This window comes from Cetorhinus maximus, chromosome 9 (genome assembly GCF_964194155.1).
Source record: "Cetorhinus maximus chromosome 9, sCetMax3.hap1.1, whole genome shotgun sequence".
NCBI classification, from domain to species: domain Eukaryota; kingdom Metazoa; phylum Chordata; class Chondrichthyes; order Lamniformes; family Cetorhinidae; genus Cetorhinus; species Cetorhinus maximus.
Genome location: NC_135887.1, coordinates 86,220,331 through 86,247,137, shown reverse-complemented (window position 1 = coordinate 86,247,137; position 26,807 = coordinate 86,220,331). Strand labels below are relative to the sequence as shown.

At 41.8% G+C, this 26,807-nt stretch overlaps 1 protein-coding gene across 3 annotated transcripts; it reads left to right on the top strand.

Moving 5' to 3' along the window:
- The first annotated feature begins 318 nt into the window (after positions 1-318).
- uevld (UEV and lactate/malate dehyrogenase domains) lies at positions 319-26,550 on the top strand. 3 transcript variants are annotated; one of them, XM_078549010.1, is made up of 12 exons: positions 319-448; positions 625-709; positions 4,811-4,876; positions 10,054-10,217; positions 10,889-11,024; positions 17,963-18,081; positions 20,772-20,877; positions 21,295-21,465; positions 21,889-22,059; positions 22,518-22,611; positions 23,396-23,519; positions 25,476-26,550. In XM_078549010.1, the coding sequence occupies exons 1-12, from the start codon at positions 407-409 to the stop codon at positions 25,638-25,640; spliced, it is 1,443 nt and encodes a 480-aa protein (XP_078405136.1). In that variant the 5' UTR covers positions 319-406; the 3' UTR covers positions 25,641-26,550. The 3 variants fall into 3 exon arrangements, with proteins under 3 accessions (XP_078405136.1, XP_078405137.1, XP_078405138.1); XM_078549011.1 differs by lacking the exon at positions 4,811-4,876; XM_078549012.1 differs by lacking the exon at positions 625-709 and having other exon boundaries at positions 340-448.
- The last annotated feature ends 257 nt before the right edge of the window (positions 26,551-26,807 follow it).

The window sequence follows — 26,807 nt, the reverse complement described above, 5'->3', positions numbered from 1 at the left end:
CCCGAGCAGTGCTGCTGACTCAGTCACAAAGTTCATACACCACCTTTGCTGCACAAACGGTCTCATAAATTGATTCGGACGCTAATTGGCCCGAATCTCCATCAGGCTCCGCCGCGTCATGAGACCCGTAATTCGGCCCAGCTACATCAGGCCCCTCCCCTCCCCGCAAAGCCCCGCCGTATCAGACAGGCCACGCCCATCCCCGGCAGGCCCCGCCCCACTCGGCCAAGCCACGCCCATCACCGTCAGGCCCCGCCCCACTCGGCCAAGCCACGCCAATCACCGTCAGGCCCCCGCCTCCTCTGCGCCGCACGCGAGACTCCCGCCTTACGCGAACTGATTTGTTTGAGTTCAAGCCGGAAGTGGTAAAAGTAGAAGCGAAGTAGATTGAATTCTGAATGAAGAAATGGAGTTTAATGAAAATACGCTGAAAAAACAGTTGGGGAAGGTGAGACTCACATTGAGAGACTGAGACACAGGGGGCCAGTGGGAGAGGGGGGCAAGTCAGCAAGTGGAGACACCCACTATTGAGATTGAAATACTCAAATTGGCAATGGGGGAGGATGGATAATCTGTAGACTGGACTTGATCTCGTCCCAATTCACCTTGAACTTTTCTTTTCAGTACAAATTCCGGGACCTGACCATCGAGGAACTGAAGAATGTGCATAAAAAATTTCCTGAACTTAAATTGTCAATGGACACTTACAGTAAGCCTTTCAAATCAAACATTTGCAAATCTGTAGTTATTATTACACAGATATGTTTCTATAAGCCAATAATGTGCCAGTATAATGAATTTGAAGGAGGTGATGAGAGTATGATTGGAAGATAATATCAGTAGGGCAGCCCAACAGTGACTTCAAGCAGTAGTTTGGAGAGCAACACTAGTAGAAGCCTGTGATTGATCTATGTACCACCAGCCATGGAATGGAGCATCACACTGAAAGAGCAACAATTTATATTTGTCTAATTCTTTAATGGAATTAAATACCCTAAAGCACCTCACAGGAGTATTGTGTAACAAAGAATGACAGCTATATGAGGAAATGTTTTGTCAGATGACCAAAAGCTTGGTCAAAAAGATGTGTTAAGAAATTTTTTAATTGAAGTGAGGTAGGGAGGGGATTCTAGAGCTTGGTGCTGAGGCAAATGAAGGCACGGCCACAAATGGTGGAGTAATTTAAATTGGGGATGCTCAAGAAACCAGAATTTGAGGAGCCTGGATAACTCAGAGGGTTGTGGAGCTGAAGGAGATTACAGAAGATAGAGAGGGGCGAGGCCATGGATGGATTTGAAAGCAAGGATAGAATATTTAAAATCAAGATGTTGCCAGACCAGGAGCCAGTGTAGGTTAGTGAGCACAGGTTTGATACAGAAATGTGATTTAACTAATGATGAACTAAGACAAGGGTAACAGAGGTTTGGACAATTTTTGTGGATGACACGAAAATTGGTGGGTTGGGGAATAGTGAAGCAGATAGCCTTAGATTACAGGAGGATATAGACGGGCTGGTAAGATGGGCTGATCAGTGGCAAATAGAATTTAACCCCGATAAGTGTGAGGTAATGCACTTGGGCAGGACAAACAAGGCACGGGAATACACGATGAATGGTAGGACTCTGGGAAGTACCAGGGATTAGAGGGGTCTTGGTGTACATGTCCACCGGTCCCTTAAGGTAGCGGGACAGTTAGATAAGGTGGTTAAGAAGGCATATGGGATACTTGCCTTTATTAGCCGAGGCATAGAACATAAGAGCAGGGAGGTTATGCTGGAACTGTATAAAATGCTGGCTAGGCCACAGCTAGAGTATTACGTGCAGTTCTGGAATCTGCATTTTAGGAAGGATGTGATTGCACAAGAGAGAGTGCAGAGGAGATTTACCAGGATGTTGCCTGGGCTGGAGAGTTTTAGTTATGAGGAGAGATTGGTGTTATTTTCCCTGGAGCAGAGGAGATTGAGGGGGGACATGATTGAGGTGTATAAAATTATGAGGGGCATAGCTAGGGTAGACAGGAAGGAACTTTTCCCCTTGGTGGAGGGATCAATAACCGGGGGGCATAGATTTAAGATAAGGGGCAGGAGGTTTAGACTGGATGTGAGGAAGAATTTTTTCACCCAGAGAGTGGTGGGAATCTGGAACACTCTGCCTGAAAGGGTGATAGAGGCAGAAACCCTCATAACATTTAAGAAGTATTTGGATGTGCGCTTATGATGCCATGGCATACAAGGCTATGGGCCTAGTGCTGGAAAATGAGATTAGAATAGTTAGGTACTTGTTTGACCGGCGTAGACTCAATGGGCTGAAGGGCCTTTTTCTGTGCTGTATGACTTAATGACTCATGTTTATGTAGAATGTTGGAGGCCAACCAGCAGTACATTGAAATGGTCAAGTCTAGAGGTAAATAAGGCACGAATGAGGGTTTCAGCGGTAGATGAGCTGAGACAGGGGTGAAGTTGTGTGTTGCTGCAGAGGTGGAAATAGACATTCTTAGTGATGGCACAAATATGAGGTTGGAAGCTCATCCTGAGATCGAATGTGACATCGAAGTTGTGAACAGACTGGGTTAACCTCGAACTGTCGCCTGGGGAAGGGATGGAGTCAGTAGTTAGGTGAACAGAGTTTGGAGCAGGGACTGAAAAGAATGGGTTCGGACTCCCCAGTCTTTAATTGGATGAAGTTCCTGCACATCCAGTACTGGACGTCAGATAAGCAGTCTGATAATTTAGCACCAGCGGAGGAGTCAAGACAGGTGGTGGTGGTGAGGTAGAGCTGGGCGTCGCTGTATTTTCTATTGATGTTGCTGAGTGGCAGCACGTCGATGAGCAATAGGAAAAATATGGGAAATAGAAGAAAATGAAGTTTTATTTCTCTGGTTGTCTGGTGCTGAGTTGGGTGTTAAGTGGTGCTACAACTGGTAACTATGCTGCTGGGCTAGGGAAGAGAAAAATCAGCTTGGGCTCTTCGCTCTTGTTCACTCTGCATTGACCCCTGCTGGAAAAAGCATATGTGTGGATGTCGGGTTAAAAAAAGGATTGAATTTGCCTTTGATGTTTTCCCACTGTTGAATATCTTGTCAATACTTATTATCTAGGCTTACACTAGCTACTCGGTGAGGTGTCGGAGCAGTGCCTCCAAAGAAAACTGTAAGGGTTCTCGACAGAGGTTATAAAAATGCCCTGACTTAAACTTCTACAACAAGGATTTGGTACATACAGGCTGCTCTAGTTAAATAAACCTAGAAGCTTTTGTGCCTCCTTGCCAGAAGGATCTAAGCAAGTCTGAGAGGACCCAGTTAGTAACAGTTGAGTATTTTGTTTGGAGTATGAACCAAGTCAGATACAGTCCACCAAACAGTGATATATACTGAGCAACAAAGATATAGCTCACCACTCGATGTTTGGGGTAGAGTTGTATTCTGGCATTAGCAGAGTTACTCCAGGCTCTTGTGTCTTAGTTGCAAGAGTTTGGATCTTAGTTTTATCATTTGATATGATGCTTGGAGCATTAATCCTTACAGGTTGCTTCCCCATATCTCTTAATTAGAAGGGGCCAATGGCAGGTGATGTTCCTATCAGTTCAAGTTGGAGACCATTAAGCTTCCTTAACATTTTAGAGAAGCTGTTGCACATACCTGCACTTAGACATGATTCTCTGTCAGCTATTGTTTCACCAAGGCTACACTCAGCAGCTGCTTGCCTATCCTTGGGAAGAAACAGCTAACTTGCCTATCTTTTGCCATACATACAAGGCTATGTTTATTTAAGCAATTTAAGAAAGCAAATGCTACAACAAGGAGGGAGACAGAAAGCTGGAAACTTTAGGCCAATAATTCTAACAGCTGGAGTGTTGTGTGCAGTTTTGGTCTCCTTACCTAAGGAAAGATATACTTGCCATAGAGAGAGTGCAATGAAGGTTCTCCAGACTAATCCCTGGGATGGAGAGATTGTCCTATGACGAAAGATTAAATAGACTGGGCCTTTATTCTCTGAAGTTTAGAAGAATGAGAGATGATCTCATTCAAACACAGACAATTGTTTCAGGGCTTGACAGGGTAGATGCAAGAACAGTGATTCCCCTGGCTGGGAGGTCTAGAACCAGGGGTCACAGTCTCAGATTAAGGGGCAGGCCATTTAGGACTGAGATGAAGAGGAATTTTTTCACCCAGGGCGGTGAATCTTTGGAATTTGAGCGAGGAGCAGAGTTGTAGTGTAGGACACGCAGCAGCCAAAATGTACACAGTAAATGTGATAATGACCAGATAATGTTTTTTTGGTCATGTTTATTGAGGGGTAAATATTAGCCAAGACACTGGAAATAACTTCCCTACACCCCTTTGAAATAATGTCATGGAATCTTTCACTTCCACCTGAGAGGATAGACAGGACCTTGGTTTTAACATCTCATCCAAAAGACTTCTTATAGTGCAACCCTCCCTCACTGCAGTACTGCAATGGAGTGTCAGCCTAGACTTTTGTGTTCAAGTCTCTGCAGTGGGATTTGAGCCATAGCTGAAACAATAGCCCTCCATGTGTTTGCTACCCATGGAGGAGGAGAGGACGAAATTGGGCTTAAAAAAAAGGCAAAGTTACCTAGATATAAATGCACTGGTCAAACACAGATGGGACACTCAGAACTGTCAGATATACTTTTAACCTGAGTCTCTTTGAATTTTGTTTGTGAAAAGCAGCCAAGTCTTGTGATATAATTAGAAGAGTGAACCGCCCTTCAGTGAATATTTTACACACCAATCCAATGGGATTTCAGCAACCAAATGGGACTAAAAAAGGTTTCTGTTCAAATTGCAGCTTTCAGTGACGGTTCCCAGAAGGATCTGCTGAGCCTAATTGGAACCATTCCTATTAGATATCAAGGTAAGCTCATTTCCCCATATTAGCAGCGAGAGTTGTTCCTGATAGACATCAAAGTATGCCCCACCCTAACAGAGAGCAGAATTGTTCTTTTAGATAAAGAACAAAAGACCAAAGAAAAGTACAGCACAGTAACAGGCTCTTCAGCCCTCCAAGCCTGCGCCAATCATATTGCCTGTCAAACTAAAACATTTTACACTTCCGGGGTCCGTATCCCTCTATTCCCATCCTATTCATGTATTTGTCAAGCTGCCTCTTAAACACCACTGTCGTACCTGCTTCCACCACCTCCTTTGGCAGTGAATTCCAGACACTCACTACCTTTGCGTAAAAAACTTGCCCCGCACATCTGCTCTAAAGTTTTCTCCTCTCACCTTAAAAATCTATGTCCCCTAGTAATTGACTCTTCCACTCTGGGAAAAAGCTTCTGACTATCTACTTTGTCCATGCCACTCATAATTTTGTAAACTTCTGTCAAGCCGCCCCTCAATCTCCATCGCTCTAGTGAGAACAATCTGAGTTTCTCCAACCTCTCATAGCTAATAACCTCCAGACCAGGCAGCAGCCTGGTAAACCTCCTCTGCACCCTCTCCAACGCCTCCATATTTTTCTGGTAATGTGGTGACCAGAATTGCACGCAATATTCCAAGTGTGGCCTAACCAAGGTTCTATACAGCTGCAGCATGACTTCCCAGCTTTTATACTCAATACCCCTGCCGATGAAGGCAAGCATGCCATATGCCTTCCTGACTACCTTATCCATCTGCGTTGCCACTTTCAGTGACCTGTGGACCTGTACACCTAGATCCCTCTGCCCGTCAATGCACTTAAGGGTTCTGCCATTTACTGTATAATTGCTACCTGTATTAGACCTTCCAAAATGCATTACCTCGCATTTGTCCAGATTAAACTCCATCTGCCATTTCTCCATCCAAGTCTCCAACCGATCTATATCCCATTGTATCCTTTGACAATCCTCTTCATTATCTGCAACTCCTCCAACCTTAGTGTCATCTGCAAACTTACTAATTAGCCCAGTTGCATTTTCCTCCAAATCATTTACGTATACTACAAACAGCAAAGGTCCCAGCACTGATCCCTGCGGAACACCACTAGTCACTGCTCTCCATTCAGAAAAGCACCCTTCCACTGCTACCCTCTGTCTTCTATGACCAAGCCAATTCTGTATCCATCTTGCCAGTTCACCTCTGATCCCGTGCGACTTTACCTTCTGTACCAGTCTGCCATGAGGGACTTTGTCAAAGGCCTTACTGAAATCCATGTAGATAACATACACTGCCCTTCCATCGTCGATCATCTTTGTCACTTCCTTGAAAAACTTGATCAAGTTAGTGAGACACGACCTCCCCTTCACAAAACCATGCTGCCTCTCACTAATATGCCCATTTGCTTCCAAATGGTAGTAAATCCTGTCACGAAGAATCTTCTCCAATAATTTCCCTACCACTGAAGTAAGGCTCACCAATCTGTAATTTCCTGGATTATCCCTGCTACCCTTCTTAAACAATGGAACAACATTGGCCATTCTCCAGTCCTCTGGGACCTCACCCGTAGCCAGTGAGGTTACAAAGATTTCTGTCAAGGCCCCAGCAATCTCCTCCCTTGCCTCCCTCAGTACTCTGGGGTAGATCCCGTCTGGCCCTGGGGACTTATCCACCTTAATATTCTTCAAGACGCCTAACATCTTTTTTTTGATCTCAACATGATCCAGGCTATCTGCACACACTTCCCTAGACAAATCGACAGCTAAGTCCTTCTCTTTGGTGAATACTGATGAGAAGTACTTATTTAGTATCTCTCCCATTTCTTCTGGCTCCACACACACATTCCCACCTCTGTCCTTGAGTGGGCCTACCCTTTCCCTGGCTACCCTCTTGCTTTTTACTTATGTATAGAAGGCCTTGGGATTTTCCTTAATCCTGGTTACCACTGACTTTTCATGACCCCTTTTAGCCCTCCTGACTCCTTGCTTAAGTTTCTTCCTAATTTCTTTATATTCTCCACAGGCTTCACCTGTTCCCAGCCGTCTAGCCCTTACGAATGCTTCCCTTTTCTTTTTGACTAATCTCACAATATCCTTCGTTATCCAAGGTTCCTGAAACTTGCCATACTTATCCTTCATCCTAGCAGGAACATGCCGGTCCTGAATTCTTATCAACTGACGTTTGAAAGCCCCCCACATGTCAGTTGTTGATTTGCCCTCAAACATCCGCCTCCAGTCTAGATTCCTCAGTTCCTGCCTAATATTGTTATAATTAGCCTTCCCCCAATTAAGCACCTTAACCCGAGGACTCCTGTTATCCTTAAGTCTTAGTAAGGCAAGTCTTAGTCTAGTGGCAGGAGTTTATTACTGTTGGAGAATTCAACATTATTACTATATATATGGTGCAATATATATGAAGAAAAAAATACACTTCAAACAAATATGTTTTAAGTTAGGCATTACCAATCATGTTTTGCACTCCTAATTCCTCACCTCATATTTCTCCTACCATTTGTGACAAACCTGGATCCACCATTACTTCACTCCAGTATTCTACAGCTCAAATGTTCTCTTCAAAGTCCAAGTTTGAATTAAAATAATATGCACCACTGGCTGCTTTTCCATATTTAAGATGTAATATGAAAATTTCACATTGCGATCATTGTTTAGTTGAAATCCTAATGCAGTAACCACTTGGGGCAAGGTACTGTTGGGGTGGGTTAATGAAAGCAGTATGGTAGAGAGACTGCTTAGCCCCTGAACCATACCCAGCAAAACACATTCAGAAAAGGAAATTTGAGGGGACAAAGCAGCTGGTTTAGATCACGTGTAATAAATCTCTAGTCTTCCCGTACAAGTGTTTATATAATCTTGAGATGGCATCACAATCATTTAGCCACAAGGCCAAAACGTTGTGTGTTTTATAGTTGTAGTACAGCCTAAAGTGGGTCTTTGTCCTTTTTGTTTGTGTAATATTGATTGTTTACCACAATCTGAGTGGTGATCATGTGATGTATCACATTTTTAAAAAAATGCCAATTCAGGAATTCACTTCCTCAGTAAAAAATCACTGTGGGAAATCCATTCCTGATCAGCACCTGAGGGTATGGATAAAACTGCATACTTTGTGCATGAATGATTTGTTGCTGGCGATGCCATAGCCACATGATATAGGTGCAGAAACATCTGAGATTTACGTGGCTTGAATTGAACCATTTCAATTTTTTCCAAACTTTCCTCCATCCTCGCCTAAATCTGCTTTTTGCTGTGTGTTGCCCCTGGACATGTCAACCCTCAGTCCCTGACATTTCAGTAAAACATTATGGTTAGCACGTGAAATTTTCATCTTATGTGGAACTGATTGTGTGGATGAGCTTCTTTAGTAAGTTAAGGGAGGACCACCTATTTGCCAGGAGACTGCCAACAAAAAAAGATGCTATTAGTCTTACTTTTGCTGTCTGCTAAATGGATCTTTTCATCTCAAATGTTTTCATACAGGCTTTTTTTCCTAAAGCAGAAGGATATGTTCTCTTGAAAGGTTTGTTCAACTTTGTCTAAACTGGATTGAAATATTAAATCCTAGCGAGAAATCCAATTTGTATTGTAGAACCAAGCCTGGCAGATCTGGTTTAGATTCAGTCATTGGGTGTTGTGGGAGTAACAACACTAGCAGTCTACCCTACATTTTGCCTGGTTTATATTGGAGCTACAAACCAGATCTTTGACACTCAAGAACTGCAGAGAAGGTAACCAGGTCAGGAGGGTTTCCAGATAGAAAGTTTCCATTCCCCATCTTAAGGACCACAAAAAGGGTATTTTAAACAATAAATGCCCAGACATTCATCTTTGGGATTTGAATAAATTCTTACTCCTGCTTATTAAAAAAAACAGGAGATACTTGGTTCTGGCCTGAATTGTTCGATTTTTCCACTAGATTACATGGTTCTGACCAGGATACACCTTTCTTCATGTGTTCTTGGTGTGGAAAGATCCATAAATCCTATTTGTCTTGATTGATTTTATATTACTGACAGATTCCATAGCTCCACTTGATATCATTAGTACAAGCTGACCTGTATTTGTAATGTTTGTCTTGGAATTGTAATCTTTGAAACTGCTAAACCCTGTTTAATTCACTTTTTGTCTGGTTTCCATTTCTCAGCTTTGTTTTGATTGTTAAAAAATTTTTCAGGTTTAAAAGTTTTTTTTGTTAAGTCATAGAGGTCTACAGCACAGAAAAAGGCCCTTCAGCCTATCGAGTCTGCGCCAGTCAAACAAGTACCTAACTATTCTAATCCCATTTTCCAACACTAGGCCCATAGCCTTGTATTAAATGTTATGAGGGTTTCTGCCTCTCTCACCCTTTCAGGCAGAGAGTTCCAGACTCCCACCACCCTCTGGGTGAAAAAATTCTTCCTCACATCCAGTCTAAACCTCCTGCCCCTTATCTTAAATCTATGCCCCCTGGTTATTGATTCCTCCACCAAGAGGAAAAGTTCCTTCCTGTCTACCCTATCTATGCCCCTCATAATTTTATACACCTCAATCATGTTCCCCTTCAATCTCCTCTGCTCCAGGGAAAATAACCCCAGTCTATCCAATCTCTCCTCATAACTAAAACTCTCCAGTCCGGGCAACATCCTAGTAAATCTCCTCTGCACTCTCTCTAGTGCAATCACATCCTTCCTATAATGCAGATTCCAGAATTGCACACAATACTCTAGCTGTGGCCTAACCAGCATTTTATACAGTTCCAGCATAACCTCCCTGCTCTTATGTTCTATGCCTCGGCTAATAAAGGCAAGTATCCCATATGCCTTCTTAACCACCTTATCTACCTGTCCCGCTACCTTAAGAGACCGGTGGACATGTACACCAAGGCCCCTCTGATCCTCAGTACTTCCCAGGGTCCTACTGTTCATTGTGTATACACGTGCCTTGTTTGTCCTGCCCAAATGCATCACCTCACAATTATTAAATTCCATTTGCCACTGATCAGCCCGTCTGACCAGCCCTGTAATCTAAGGCTTTCCTCCTCACTATTTACCACCCCACCAATTTTCGTATCATCCGCAAACTTACTGATCAATCCTCCTGCATTCAAGTCTAAATTAACTATGCAGCTTGTATACTAAAATAGATTTCAGATCTATTTTTTCTTTCCTTCATTATCCAGGATCTTCCTATAATATTCCCATTCAAATATGGATTCTTGACTCTCATCCTTTTGGTCCTCCTTTGTGCTTCCTGAGACCGACTTCGAGCATGGTTATTCGTGAGGGGAAGCATGTAGATGTGCAAGGACGCATTTATTTACCGTACCTGCAACACTGGAGTCATGTAAGAAACCAGAGACAAAGCAGTATTATACAGAAGTAAGACTGGGAAACTTTGGCACATGAATAGTGTCTGTTTTAGAGACCAGTGGCATGGGATTAGAGTGCTAGTCTTCAGATTTGGCAACATGGTAGTCAATGTGGCACAGAATGTGGGGAACTCTGAATCTGAAGAGACTCATGACAGAGATGCCTTTGGTGTGTGAGGGAGGTGCTGGTCCACAAGGGGCCAATGGCATTTAGTGTTATCTACAGGCTCTGGGTAATGTGTATAAGCCATTGAATTTCAGGTGGTAATGGCAGTTATATGCACGCCCTCATTCTGAAGACTTGCTCTCGGAGGAAGACCCTTTGGATTAGGTAAGGTGGAGATTGATGGCATGGCTTCACAGTGAGAAAGCCATGAACCTGTCCGTTCTGTCCAACGTGTTTCCCAATAATGTAAAACATCAGATGGTAAATCATGTTGGGCTGTCATAGCTTCTACCTCCCAGTGACAGCCAGGATATTAGCTGGCAGCAGACAGACTGGGTCTGTTTCCCCAGTGATCAAGACATCTCTATGCCCTTTCTACTGCACACAATATGTGATGTGACCTGAAGAAAAGAAAAAATAAGTAGTTAGCCATATTTTCTCTAAAAATGTGCGCTAATTGAATTTTTTAAAACTCTTTAGCCAAAAACAGATGTCATTGGTTTGCTAAACGAAATGATCACAAAGTTTGAGGAGGCGCCACCTTTATACACAAAGCCATCCACTGATGAAGTGTCCCTGGCAGAGCTCAACGCCTACGTTGCTGGTATTTCTTCAGGTTTGTGAATTCTTTTCACTCAGCCATGAAACAATTTAAAACCAGAAGACACTATTGTGTGCACCATCTGCCCAGTCACAATTCTTTTATAAACTTTAGTTATCTCTTTCGCAAGAAAAATCTATCTAGCTCCCTCTTGAATTTGTGGACATTGTCCAGCTCCACTGTCTCCCTGGGTAATTTGTTGCAAACATTCACAATGCTGTAAGTGAAGGGTAGAAAGGAATGTAGAACATGTAGAAACATTTAAAAAGTGTTCAGAGGGGCAAGGAGAGATTTGGAAAAGAGCAGAACAAAGAGTAGTGTTAATTATATCAAAAGAAGTTAAATATATACAGGTGAAGGGCTTTGATTGGATGGTTACTTGAGCATATAAAGAGACACTTACTGACATGGGTTGTGGGTTGAGTTAGGAGGTATATATCTGTAAGTGTTTCACTCTGTGAACAAATCTGTTCCAAGCAAAGATTGGCTCGAGTTTCTTCCTTCACCATCCTGCTGTCAGGATTATAATTAAGTAGAAGAATTTCTTTCAGTATTCCAACAGTAAAAAGACAGTCATAGAGGAGTAGCAAACTAAAAGATACAACTGGGCTGAAAATGAAGATGAACATAAGGTAGTTAATTTACTTCCCCCCACCTGGGGAGGATATGAGTCACATGCCTTCCCTAAACAGTATGGGTCCAAGCACTGATCCCTGGGGAAGCTCATTCGGTATTTGCCCCTTCCCTAATACTGCCGCTTCCTATCCTTCAGCCAATTTCTTATCTCTTCCTAGTTTTTATCCTGAATCCTCACAGCTTTAAACTTTAATATTCTTTCATCCTTTACTTTGTCAATTTGTCAAGGTACACCACATAGGGTTTACCTGCATCCCACAGAGGATTTCCCAATGACAGATGTTAAGCTAACTGGCCTATAGTTACCTGTTTTTTGTCTCCCTTCCTTTTTGAATATGGGTGTTAGATTGACTGTTCTCCAATCCTTTGTGACTTTTCAGGAATCTAAGGATTCTTGGAAGATTACTACCAGTGCATCCACTATCTCTGTAGCTACTTCCTTTATTATCCTAGGATGCAACACATCAGGTCCAGGGAACTTATCGGCCTTTAGCCCCATTAATTTCCCTGGTACTTTTTCCCTAGTGACAGTTACTGTATTTATTTCCTCGCCCCCTTTTTCCCATGATTATTTAGTATTTTTGGAATGTTATTAGTATCTTCTACTGTGAAGACTGAAGCAAAGTATTTATTCAACTCCTCTGCCATTTCCTGGTTCCCCATTATTATTTCCCCAGCCTCATTCTCTAAGGGGCCTATGTTCACTTTGGCCTTTCTCTTTTTATATATTTAAAGAAGCTCTTGCTGTCCATTTTTATATTATTTGCTAGTTTACCCTCAACATTTATTTTCTCCCTCATTTTTTTAGTCATCTTTTGTTGGTTTTTAAAACTTTCCAATCCTCTGGCTTAGCGCTAATCTTTGCTACATTGTATGTTTTTTTTCTATCAATTTGATACGTTCCTTAACTTCCTTGGTTAACCATGGTTGGTTGATCATCTTCCTTGAATCCTTCTTCCTCACTGGGATATATTTGTTAAGGGTCATGAACTATTTTCTTAAACGTCTGCCATTGTTCATCAACCATCTTTTCTGCTTTCCCAGTCCACTGCAGCCAACTCTGCCCTCATTCCACTGTAATTACCCTTATTTAAGTTTAGCACAGTTCTTTGCAACCCAAGTTTCTCAATTTCAAACTGAATGCTAAATTCTACCATATTATGATCACTGTTTCCTAGGGGATCCTTTACTCTGAGATCATTTATTAAACCTGCCTCATTACACATTACCAGATCCAAAATAGCCTGATCCCTGGTTGGATTCACAACATATTGTTCGAAGAAACTGTCCCGAATACACTCAATGAATTGTTGCCCATGACTTCCTCTGCCAATTTGATTTTCGCGATCTACATGAAGATTAAAGTCACCCATGATTAATGTACTGCCTTTTTTAAATGCACTCATTGTCTCCTGATTTATTCTCTGCCTACAGTATAGCTGCTGTCAGGGGTCCTATAGACTACTCCCACCAGTATCATCTTCTCCTTGCTATTTCTTACTTCCACCCATATGGATTCTGCATCTTCCAATCCAAGATCCTTTCTTGTTATCGTACTTATTCCATCTTGTACCAACAAAGCTACCCCACCACCCTTTCCTTCCTGTCTGTCTTTCTGAAAAGTCACATACCCCTGAATGTTTAGTTCCTAGCTTTGATCTCCTTGTGACCATGTCTTCCGTAATGGCTATAAGATCATATCCATTAACCTCTATTTGTGCCGTTAGTTTATTTATTTTGTTCCGAATACTATGTGCATTTAAGTAAAGAGCCATTAATGTTCCCTTTTTACCATTTTTTCCCCTTTGACCATATTTGCTGCTGTTTTTTTATGTTTGGACACTCTACCCCTTCCTGTCACACTGGGTATCAATACCTAAATAGCTGCCCTGCATGGCTGCCATGTCCTTTTGCTTTGTAAGCCTACGTATCCACTTTCCAGAACCCCCCCCCCAACCTATATAGCTTAAAGCCCTCTCTACAGCCCAATTATTCGGTTCGCCAGGACACTGGTCGCAGCACAGATCAAATGAGGCCCCTCCCAACGGAACAGCTCCCTTCTACCCCAATACTGGTGCCAGTGCCCCATGAACTGAAACCCATTCCTCCCACACCAATTTCTGAGCCACGATTTAACTCCTTGACTTTATTTACCCTATGCCAGTTTGCTTATGGCTCAGGTAGCAATCCCAAGATTATTATCTTGGAGGCTCTGCTTTTCAATTTAGCTCCTAACTGTTCAAATTCTTTCAGCAAAACATCCTTTCTAGTCCTATCAATGTCGTTGGTACCAACATGGACGACAACAACTGGATCCCTCCCCACTCCAAGTTCCTCTCCAGCCCTCAGGCGATGTCCTTAACCCTGGCACCGGGCAGGCAACACAGCCTTCGGGACTCTCACTCATGACTGCAGAGAACAGTATCTATCCCCCTAATTATACTGTCCCCTACCACGACTACGTTCCTATTTCCTTCCCCCCACTTGAATGGCTCCCTGTACCACGGTGCCGTGGTCAGTTTGCTCATCCTCTCTGCAGTCCCTGCTCTCGTCCACACAGCTTGCAAGAACCTTGTAACTGTTGGACAATTGCAGAGGCCGTGGCTCCTCGAACGCTACCCCCTGGGTCCCCATACCTGTTTCACCTGCAGTCAGACCCTCCTGTCCCTGATCACAGACCAAGTTTGAATTACCTGATCTGAGGGGTGTGACCGCCTCCTGGAGCAAAGTTTCCAGATAACTTTCGCCCTCCCTGATGTGGCGCAATGTCTACAGCTTGGACTCCAGCTCCTTAACTCAGATCCGAAGTTCCTCAAGCTGCAAACGCTTGGTACAGATGTGATCGCACTGGATCACCTTGGTGTCCAGCAGTTCCCACATGCTGCAGCAGCAACACATCACCTGTCTTACCATCACTATTGTATTTTATTCAATTTATTAATTAATTACTCTAGTATCCCCACTCTTTACACTTTATTATAATTTTTTATACACACCAGTATCGATCTTATACTTAACAAGTTATCTTTAAGAGAAAAGAAAGACTAGAGATCTAAACACAAACTAAAGACCTTACTTTTACTTTAAAGACTAGAAATACTCACCAATCAGCTGCTCTCTGCGTTCTTTTCCCTCTCACACTCTTTAATGGTTTCTCACTCTTTTCGTGCTCTCTCACTGTTAAAGGTCACACTCCTCTCGCACTTGCTCCCTGTAAACGACCACGCTATTTCTTTCTCACTCCCTGTAAATGACCACGCTGTTGCTCACACTCCCTCCCTGTAAATGGCCCTGCTGTTTCTTCCTCACTCTCTCGCATGCAAATGACCACGCTGTTTCTCTCTCATTGTAAGGGAAAATGTTGGAGTCTATTATAAAGGATGTAATAGCAGAGCATTTGGAAATACATAATCTAATCAAGCAGAGTCAGCGTAGCTTCATGAAGGGGAAATCATGCCTAACATGAGGAGGTAACAAGCAGGATAGATAAAGGGGAACAATAGATGTAATATATTTGGATTTCCAAAAGGCGTTTGATAAGGAACCGCACATAAGGCTACTGAATAAGATAAGAGCCCATGGTGTTGGGGGTAGTATATTAGCATGGATGGAGGATTGACTAACTAATAGAAGACAGAGTTGGGATAAGGGGGCATTTTTGGGATGGCAACCTGTAACTAGTGGAGTGCCACAGTGATCAGTGCTGGGGCCTCAATTATTTACAATATATATTAATGACTTAGATGAGGGAAGTGAATGTACTATCGTTAAGTTTGCGGATGGCACAAAAATAAGTGGGAAGGCAAGTGGTGAGGATGACACAAGAAGTCTACAGAGGGATGTAGACAGGTTAAGTGAGTGGTCTAAAACTTGGCAGATGGAATATAGTATGGGAAAATGTGAGGTTATGCACTTTGGCAGGAAAAATAGAGGAGCTGAATATTATTTAAATGGAGAAAGACTGCACAAGGCTGCAGCACAGAGGGATTTGGGAGTCCTTTTGTGCATGAATCACAAAAAGCTAATGTACAAGTTCAGCAGGTAATAGGGAAGGCAAATGGAATGTTGTCCTTTATTTCAAAGGGAATGGAGTATAAAAATAGGGAAGTCTTGCTAAAACTATACAAGGCACTAGTTAGAATACTGTGAATAGTTTTGGTCCCCTTATCTAAGGAAAGATATCCTGGCATTGGAAGCAGTCCAGAGAAGGTTCATTAGGTTGATCCCTGGCATGGAGGGATTTTCTTATGAGGAGAGGTTGAGTAGGTTGAGCCTGTACTCATCGGAGTTTATAAGAATGAGAGGCGACCTTATTGAAACACATAAGATTCTTAGGGGGCTTGACAAGGCTGAGCGATTGTTTCCCCTTGTAGGAGAGTCGAGGACCAGAGGGCATAATCTCAGAGTAAGGGGTTGCCCATTTAAAATAGAGATGAGGAGAAATTTCTTCTCTGAGAGTAGTGAATCTGTGGAATTCTTTACCGCAGAGGGCTGTAGAGGCTGGGTCTTTTAGTATATTCAAGGCTGAGATAGACAGATTTTTAATCAGTAAAGGAATCAAGGTTTATGGGGAAAAGGCAGGAAAGTGTAATTGAGGATTATCAGATCAGCCACGATCTTATTGAATAGCAGAGCAGACTCGATAGGCCAAATGGCTACTTCTGTTCCTACGTCTTATGGTCTATTACCTGTATGATAACCTCGTAAACAGCAATCAACATGGACTCTGAAGGAAATATCCGGCTTGACCAATTTCCTTGACTTTTTCAAGGAAGTGACTTGATAAGTGGACTATGAAAAGCATTTGTGTATTGTACCTTGTTTTATATTAAAAAATTCACAAAGTAAAGGATGAAAGACTATTAAAGTTAAAAGCTGTGGAGATGAAGGGAAAAAAAACTGGGAATGGATAAGAAATTGGCTGAAGGGCAGAATGTGGCACCTGCTTGTTAGAAGGATTGGGGAGGGGCTACCTCTGGATTAGGGTTTGGATCTCTGTTGTTCCTAATTTATATTAATGATTCAAATTTAGAAGCAAAATGGAAATTGGTCAGATTGGCAGTTGGTATCAAACAAAGAAGGGCTTCAAAATGTGTAAAGTAAGTGGGCAGATAAAATTTAGCCTGGTCAAATGTGAAGTACTGAACAAAGAGAGAAAAATGGTTGACATGAATACTTTCTGGATGGTATTGAATCACTGAGGGCGAACTGCATAGGATCTAAGGAATATTAAAAAGTACAAAACTGCAATTAACAAATCCAGTAGAATGATAAACTACAGATTGGGGCAAATTCAAGCTTCAAGCACACAGTGCTCTAACCAGAAAGAAATACAAACCCTGGGGGTGGCTCAGGAGAAGAACTGAGACTGACCCCTAACAACAGTTAATTGGGGAATGAGGAATAACTGGAGAAATCTTCATGGCTTGAATGTCTCTATGGTGGGCCACAGGCCAGGAAGTTGAAAGCTGTGGAGACGACTACTTGGGGAGCTGGGTGGTAGTTCATTCCAGGGATGAAGGCTGAAGCTTGAAAGAATAGAAGTTGGCAAGGAGCTGTGAAGATGAACTAGTCAGAACATACTCTTAAGTAATCCTGACCTTGGAAGTGGGATGATGAGATCAAGGCATTAGCATGGTGTATTCATGTTTAATATGATGCGGAGTAAGGATGGGGTTTTGTGAAGTTAGCGGCAAGGGGGAAAACCATTAAATATTGTTGAAGTCACCAAGAATAAGGAATTACTCAGTGGAGAGACTAAGTGAGGACAGCAAGGAAATCACTAGAGTGCTTAGTAACTGAAGGTGATAAGGACATTGAAAGAGGATCATACAGTGTGGATGATTGAACAAAGGGAAGGTTATGGAACAAGAGAAAGATGTTGCAACAGGACTGACCGAGGTAGGGTAAAGATAGTACCAGATCTACCACAAGGAAGGACCAGATTAACTTCAACTCTAATGTCTCTGAGTTGAATAATCCATTGGGACAGGTGGTGATTTTGTATGGCAAGGCACCTGGCCACCAGTGTGGAGATGAGATTTGTGCATTGCCAATCTGATTTGCCTCACTGACAGCAAGGCTCCAGGCTGGGCAACTTGGCTGATCTGTTTTGACATGAAGAATGGTTACTTGGGTAAGGTATCAGAAAGCTAGTGATAAGTATGAAACTTGTACCTCAGCAGAAGTCAGTACCTACAGGAGAGTTATGAGCCTACAAGAAAATAAGAAAAAGAAAGAAGTGTTAGACTGTCTTTTTTAAAAAAAACAATAATGTGTGAGAGTTAGTATGATGTGATTCTAATCTTCACGTACAGGTCTCTCTGATGCCAGTCTTCAGCCAAAAACAGAAGCTGGTGACCGACACTTTGGGAAAGTTACAGTGCTTGGTGGTGGTGATTTGGGAATGGCATGTGCCATGAGCATCTTAGCAAAGGTAAAAAGCAGTAAAATAATATATCCATGTCTAAGTGTGGTCTGCCCAAGACTGAATTATAGCTCTCTTATTTGTTATGTAATATTTATAGCACAGAAACACACCATTCTGCCCAACTTCACTGTTGCTGGGTCAAAATCCTGGAACTCGCTATCTGCACTGTGGGTGTACCTTCTCCACATGGACTGCATTGGTTCAAGAATGCGACTCATTGAGGGATGGGCAACAAATGCTGGCCTAGCCAGCGACACCCAAATCCTGTGAAGGAATAAATTTTAAAAGTCCATCCACCGATCACTCTCCATACTAACCAGGAAACATTTACTGTCTGAATGGGGATATGTAAAGTTTAGGAAAGAAATAAAACAAAGCATTAGATAGGCAAGGAGAAAAGTCAATCATCATGGAATATAAAAAGTAAATTATTCTACAGACATATAACAAAAGAAAAAGCAGAATAGGCACTGGGGCGCTAAGCGATAGACATAACAAATTCACAGGTAATAACAGAAATAGAAGAAATATTGGATAATTACTTTGCCTCGTTCTCTACCAGGAAGATTAATATGATGGACATGACATGAGAAGAAGAGATCAAAAAAGATAAAAAGACATTTGAGATAGAAAGGTGATAAGGGAGCAGAAAATTGATGAACTAAGCAAACTTAGAGATGATAAATCCCCTGAACTGGAAGGATTATAGCTGCTCATATTAAAATAATATTAGTAAAGAAATAGCTGAGGATATATTACATAGCTATAATAACTCATTTGAAAAGTGGAATAGTACCAGAGGACTGGTGGATTGCTAATGAGATTCCTGTATTTAAAAAAGATGGAACAAGTTCAGGCAACTATAGACCATTTTACTTGAAGTTGGTGGTGGGAAAGATAGTAGAATCTTTACTCAAATATAACATTGAAAAATCGAGAAACAGAAATTATAATACTCAGCATGGATATTAAAAGGGAAGATGATGTTTAACTAACCTTTATTGAATTCTTTGAAGAAGTAACGAAGATGGGGGTAATGCAGTAGAAGTAATATATTTAGATTTCCAAAAGGTCTTTGATAAGGTACTCCATTGTAGGCTCATAACTAGACTCACGTAGTGTCAGAAGACAAGTATTAGAATGGATTGCAAGCTGACTATAAAACAGAAAACAAAGCATAGGAGTTAAAGATAGTTACTCAGGCTACCTGACTTCTTCAGCTGTTTCATCAGTGACCTTCCCTCCATCATAAGATGAGAAGCAGTGTTCCACAAGGATTGATGCTAGGGCCACTGCTGACCAGCAGTTACATAAATAATTTGGACTCAGAAATTGGAAGTACAGTTTCAAAATTTGTGGGTGATGACAAATGGGGTGGGGTTTGTAATTAATACAGAAGTAGACTACTACAAAATACAGGAATTAAGTTGTAGAATGGCCGTTTCAAAAGCCCCCTCCGGGTCGCCATTGGACCCATGTTCCTATGTTCTCACCCCTGCCCCACCAGCAGCGCTGAGCCAATGTCTGAGCGTGTTTCATGCTGACCGGCCCTTAATTGGCCAGCATGAAATCGCATCCGGGTTGCAATTGCAGACGGGAGCTGATAACTCATCCGCTTCTGGGCCTGCCCACCGATCACATGCGCATGACGTGCATAAAATTCAGGCCCATGTTTTTTTATTAAATTTATTAATTGTCCAAGCTGCCATCAATTTGAAAAACCTAGCTGTAAAATTGGTCACATGCCATCCCTAAAGGATTTTTATGGTTAAAAACTTAAGGTAATTATAAAGTAGTGAAATGTAAAAAGGCCTTTGAAACATAGTCAGACATAATTTTAAAGTGGCTCAATAGATTCATGCCATGGTTTATGTTCCACATCAGTCTCCGCACCCCTGCCCCCCCCAACATTACTTCATCTAACATTTGTGTAGTCTTCCTTTCTTCCTCATGTTTTTATCTCGCTTCTATGCTATTTTCCTTAACTCCATCATGTGGTCGCAAATTCCACTTTCTAACTCACTCCCTGGGTAAAGAAATATTTCCTGACATCCTTATTACATTTATTGGTGATTTTCTTATTCCCATGGCCGGTAGTTTTGGATTTCCCCAGAAGTGGAAACGTTTCTCCTGTCAAGCCGCTTCATAATTTTTAAGTCTTGCTAAATTGCTATATGACAGGCCTGAAACAGTGGCATTGTAACTTTGATGCAGAAAGCTGTCAGTCCACAATGGATCAAATAAATTCAGTTTCACCCTGATGGATTGGATGCATTATTTGATGCCCTATTAAGCCATAAAAATTAAGACAATTCCAGGTTCAATTCCTGACCTTTGCTGAGTCACCTGATCTCTCCAGCTCAGATTTACGTATTGTGATTGGACTGAGCTGTTCCAGTCCAGGGAATGGAAAAGGAATCATCTGGACTGGAAGATCATTTCCCAATTATTTTCCTGTGACACCTGATGGAAAACGCAGGTATGTGATACCCTCTGAAGACTGTATCAGGCTCAGCTGAAAGGCCACAGTCGAATGGCAGGTTGAAACTCTGTCTATACTTGAACATGAAGAATAGATGAGGTACTGGAGAGCTACCAACACCAATGTCTGTATCTGATGAGAGGAGGTAAGAATATTGAAAGGGAAAATATTGGAAGAACAAAATCATGCAGATCCTTTTTTTTTGTTTCTCTAGGATGTCATAGAAAAGTTGGTGTTCATTCCAACTTCAGAGAATGCCATGAAAGGTGGGATACTGGACATGGAGATCTTCAGTCTGCCCAGAGTTGAAATTAGCAAAGGTTTGTGTCATCTGATTTGGAAATCCAGCATAAAAACTTCAGCTGTTTTTTTTAATATCAAAAAGAAACAATCATGTATTCTCCTCAAACAAGGGCCAACAAGCTGAGGTTTATCTCTACTTTAAAAAGGGCTTTGAAACAAAATATCACGTGAGTAAATCACGGCAGGGTTTGTGGGGCGAGCAGTGCTTGTGCAGGAACTCCTACAATGATCCATTCCATAACCTAGCCCAGCCTTCTCAAAATAAGGTCTCCGTAACAATAGCAATACTGTCAGAATCTGCTCCATCAGCCCAACAGCTTACACCTGGAGCAGGGGATCACTGTTAATTTTTCTGGCTCCTACTCTTTTTCAAACCCATGAATAGGTTGACTGTTCTCTGAACCGCCAGTGTTTATTTTCTTCTCTTTCCCCAGACTTCTCAGACTCAGCGGGTTCCAGGGTGGTGATTGTCACTGCGAACACCTGGGGTGGCGAGGAGTCCTACCTGAAAGCATTACAAAGCAATGTGGATCTGTTCAGGACAATCATTCCCAGTACGGTGCGATACAGTCCCAACTGCATACTCATCATTGCCTCCCAGCCAGGTACACAGCCCATCAGTGTAATACAGAGTATTTACTGGGAGGTGCAACATGGATTTATTAGACAGTAGGAAGGCTTTTACGGTTAGTTCTGGTTGCAGGGGTGCCAGTTGCATAGGAGCATAGAGTAAGGATCCTGGTCACAAGTAGCAAAGCAGAAAAACATTATCAGTAATGTCAAGTCCAATGAAAGGTCCAGGAGAAAGGGTGGATGTTTAAAGACTCTTTATTAGTTCCAGAGAGTGGTGGTTACTTGGAAAATCTCTCAGGTTTGGTGGTACAAATTCCAGATGTCTTGTAGAAGGGAGCAGCATATGACGAGCAGTTTGCTGGTCACAGAGGATCCTAGAGGGCATAGGTTATATGGGGAAAGCTGCAGTAACTCATTATGCCTCAGTGTTTGATGTTTCCTGTTTGGTCTGTTAGTTGATGTGATGACGTATGTGGGCTGGAAGCTGAGTGGGTTTCCTTCGGACCGTGTGGTTGGGACTGGCTGTAACTTGGACTCCCAACGTTTCCAATCCATTCTGGGGAAATCTTTAAAAACATCAGTTGGAAAGGAAGCCTGGATCATTGGCGAGCATGGGGACAATGAAGGTATGTGATTAAAATGTGACCCAGATTGATGGTATATACCCAGCTGAGTTTATAATGACCTTGAATAGAATGGTAGATGATCTCAACTTTAGTCTTGTCAATCATGATTTTTTTCTCCAGAAAGCTTCATTCAGTTGTGTCTCCCAGTTAATCTTTTGCTCAGAAGTCCCCTTTAGAATTTAGTTCCAGATGCTGACTCTTCCTGTTCTATTGGTCAAGTGTTGAACCATCCTTGTGAAAATTTAAAGGGGTAGGAATTGCTGATTTTTCTGCCTACTTAGGTATGTGCCCTATTTATTCATTAGAAGAATAGTGAGCTTTTTTATACATGATATATCTGATTTGTTGTTAATAGGCAAAATAATAGAATACCTGATTTTAAATAAGTCCAGTGGTGATCAATAATCCTCAGCACTTTGTGTTAAACACTTCAAATTTTTTATTTATTTGTTTTTCAGTGGCTGTGTGGCAGGGCTCTGAGATGAGCAGTGGGCGAAATAACAACCCAGACATAATCACAGACCATCTCAAACACGAGCAGCTGGCACTCAGGTAGGAAGACTAAGCAACTCAGAAGCTTTGTAGGAATTGTAGCCATTACAAGGAAATATTTCAATTTTTCCTGGGATTCCTACTCACCAATTCCATTCCCTCTTCTCCACGGGAGAATAGTTTCACAGGTTAAATGGTTATTCTCCATTTGTGAGACTAGTTATTGTGAATTGCATTGGAGGCTTCACAGCTGAACCTGATTCTGACCTTCTGAGACTTTCACTGCAGAGCACTTCCAGTCACTGAGAGTGGGAACTCAAGTAACCTTTTTCCTCTGAAGAAGGGTCATACACACTCGAAAGGTTAACTCTGTTTCTCGCTCCACAGATGCTGACAGACCTGCTGAGTTTTTCCAGCATTTTCTGTTTTTATTTCAGATTTCCAGCATCTGCGGTATTTTGCTTTTAGCCTTTTTCCTCTGTTGGCTATGGGGAAAAAGGTAAACTTTCCTTTAATATAGTGTCTCTCATGCCTTCAGAGCATCTCAAAGCGTTTTACAGCCAATGCTGTACATTTGAAGTGTAATCACAGTTGTACTGTAGAAAACTGAGGCCGATTTTAGTGTTTCACTGTAGCCCTGGTTGAAATCAACTAGCTCAGCACAAACAAGCCACTAAACCTTGAACCTTCTGGTTTGTCCAGTTCGGTTTTGCCAACTGAAACTTCCTGCTGAGGTTTAATAGCAGTCTAGTCTGGAAAGTATCCTTTTAACATTTTGGAAAAAGTCTGTCATAAACAATTTTCCAGTGATTGCAGATTCAACCCATTGTTGTTTATGTTTCAGGGTTTTTAAAGGGTTAAAGGAGAAAGGTCAGAGGTCATGGTCGGTTGGTCTGTCTGTGGCTGATTTAACTGAGACTATCCTGAGAAATCTGGGACGTTCACATTCTGTTTCCACTCAGGTGAAGGTGAGTTTCTGTCAGTTTCCAGGCCCACAGCAGAATGCCAAGGTGTCTGGAAGAATGCAGAATTCCCTCAGACATGAAGAATGGCAGGAATTGCTCTGACTGACTGCCAGCCATGGTTTATATGCATACCCAGGTGGCCTTGGAGAGGGACCATGTAATGTTAGTAATGCTTGAGGCCTTTTGCAATTGATAGACCCTACAGGACATGGACTGCATGTTCGATTATGAAAATGATTGAGTTTTATTTTACCTTTTTAGTTTGATTGGACCAGTTGTATGAGTATTTTGTAATGGTGCCCTCCTCAGATTGAGGGGTCTGATTCTTGGGGTCCCAGTGTCCAATTCAAATGGTCCTGAAGGATTATATGGTATAGGGTATGGTTCCAATGTATCCAGCAGCTCCATGGTATTTCACTCAAGTGTATTCTTCATGAATGAGTCTAACTTATGAGTGTTGGCAGGTAGAGCATCACAGTGAAGCCCAATCTTAACCTGGGGCCATAGCAGTACCTACCTGGCTTGCTTATAATGTTTAGAAATGTAACGTATTACATGCCAGGTGAAAAAAATACCCAGAACGGGTATAAACATATGAAAAGGGACTTGAAGTAATAATGTTTCATTGTTTTCAATAAGTAGACAGTGTGGAGAAATAGTTAAAACAAATAGAATGTGGAGATTCATAGCAAGAACAGTACAGTAATACAATACTGAGGCTTCATGTTGCTCATCAGATCACGTGAAACACTGTGAGCAACTTTGATCACCATATTTAAAAGGGGACATAGATGTGTTGGAAAGGTTATGAAGGAAAAGAGCAAGAATGATTCCAAGCATTCAAGGAAAGAACTAAGCAATGATTAGAGCTTCTCAAGCTGTATGATCTCAAAAGACGTTGATTGAGGAGGATTGCAACAAGATACGTGAAACATTATTTAAAATGAAGAAGGTCAACGGAGAATGGTGGTTCAAGCCAGATCTTTTGGGCTAGAGGACATAAACCCCCTCCCCTGCAAGGATATATTAGCATCAGAGGGGATGTAGTACAGGTTCATCAGAATAAAAGGGCTAAAAGAGTTGGATTATGAGGACAGGTTACATGGACTTAGATTGCATCCCCTTGAGTATAGAAGATAACAGGGCGATCCGATTGTGGTAAGGTGATTAAAGGAGCTGCTGGATCTATTTCCTCAGGTGTGGGGAATCCAGAACAAGACATTGTAATTGTAAAATTTAAAGTTTGGCCATTGAGGGTTAGTGTCAGGAAGCAATATTTCACAGGGGAGTGGAAATCTGGAATTCTTTACCACCTCCCTTCACCATTTCTCCCCACGCCCCCCCCCCCCCTCCCCCCATGCAGCCAACCCTCCAAAAAAAAGGCCCTTAAGACTAGATCAATAAAAAATTCAAAACTGGGATCGAGATCTATGTTATACAAGGGTATTAAGGGTAATGGAACCAAGGAACCAATCGGCTGAAGGGGTTGAATGGCCTCTTCCTATATTCCATCACTGAAGAACTTTACTCAGTGATAAATATTTGGAATGATGCAGCACGTAAGGTAAAGTCAAAAAAATTTAAGGACATTAAAAATGCAGTCAGATGCTGGGCCAGAGTATGAGAGCACCAGTTGACTGAATGACCTTCTCTCATTCTTCCCTATTCTCATGTTCAATGTTAAACTGGTTTATTCTGCAGAATAAACAGGTCAGTGGCGCAACAGGAAACTGGACTGTATTCTGGTTCTGAAATTGGAGTTGTTTGAAACGAGCAATTCCTCTTGACTGGTAAACGGTTTCAGGCTGATTTATTTGCAGAGCCTGGGAGTCTTGGACGAAAGTGTATGTGAGCACTGAGAGGTAGAAACTCGGTATCATTGTTTAGTCTGGCCATGCTCTGGTACTGGCTTTGTCCTTCATTTTATGAGAATTAACCCAAGTTATGTTCTCCCCACAGGGCTGGTACGGAATTAGTGGCGAGGTATTCCTCAGCCTGCCATGCATGCTGACTATGACTGGAGTGGTGAGTGTAACCACACCAAAGCTATCTGAGGATGAGGAAACAAAGCTACGGAGCAGTGCAGCATCCCTCCAAAACTTTCTTCAGCAGCTAAAGCTTTAAGCTGCTGATTGGAACAAGTGTAAGTGATAGATTGCAAAGCTGAGGAACCTGCATCAATTTCAATGTTTAACAGTGCCCTGGTCTTGTCCAGAAAGCCCAAACCCTGTGACTGGCAGCTGCATGCCCTTGATATACATGTAACCATGTACAGTCCATATAATCCCTGCTGTCCATTACTTAGCTCAACATAAGGGTGTTAGCTTGGCTCAGTTAGTAACACTTTCTGTTCAGCTTCATGTTATAAGATCCTGTAGATCTAGTTTCCTCGAGGTGGAACTTCTCCTAGCCTCCTGGTCAACATTCATCTCTTCAATACTATCAAATAACACTAATTAATTAGTAAATTTACCTTTGTGGAATCTTCAGAAATCTAAAATGGCTGTCACACATGCAATTAAGAATTACCAAGGCCATTTGCTAATATCACAATGAAGGTAAAGTGAAATGCAGGTTGTTTTACCACCCCACAGCCATGTGCCCTGTAGATCACTGGTTCTCAAAGTGTGACCAAGTTCTCTAGGTGAACCTCAAGCTGGTTCAAAATGAAAGTCACGACATGTACAGCCTCAGCCATGGCATTCCAAGAGAACAGGCTGACCCCTCATCCCCACCACCTGCATGACATCACACAATCTGACCAACTCTCATGTGCGTGGTATGAGTCATCATAAATGTGAGCAACAACAATTTAGTTTTATAAGCAAGATTTATGTTATTGTTGATTGTGTTTAATTAATATAGATGTAGTATTGTGATTTTATAACACAATGTTTCAAATAAATATGCTGTAGTATTAATATTTATCTCATGAAAATGTTTATACTTTTGATTCTGGCATGAATTAATTTACTTATATTTAATAAAAAATGCACATAAATTTATTACGTTTAGTTGTGAAAAGCAAAGAAAAGTTTATAGATTCTATAAGAATATACGTTATAGTTGGTTGGGCTGTGTGATATCACTAGCGAGGAAGTAATCTTCAAAGCGCACATCATGCCTCATGAGCAAATGGGAAGCATTTCCTAGAACCAAAAAAAATTTAGTTGATCAGAAATCCATTTGCAAACATGGACCATGTTTAAGAAGTCAAAGAAGTGGACAATCTTGTGGAGATTGCATCGGACGGGTTACAAAAGCTGGTGTTCCATGAGAAAAATTTGGATT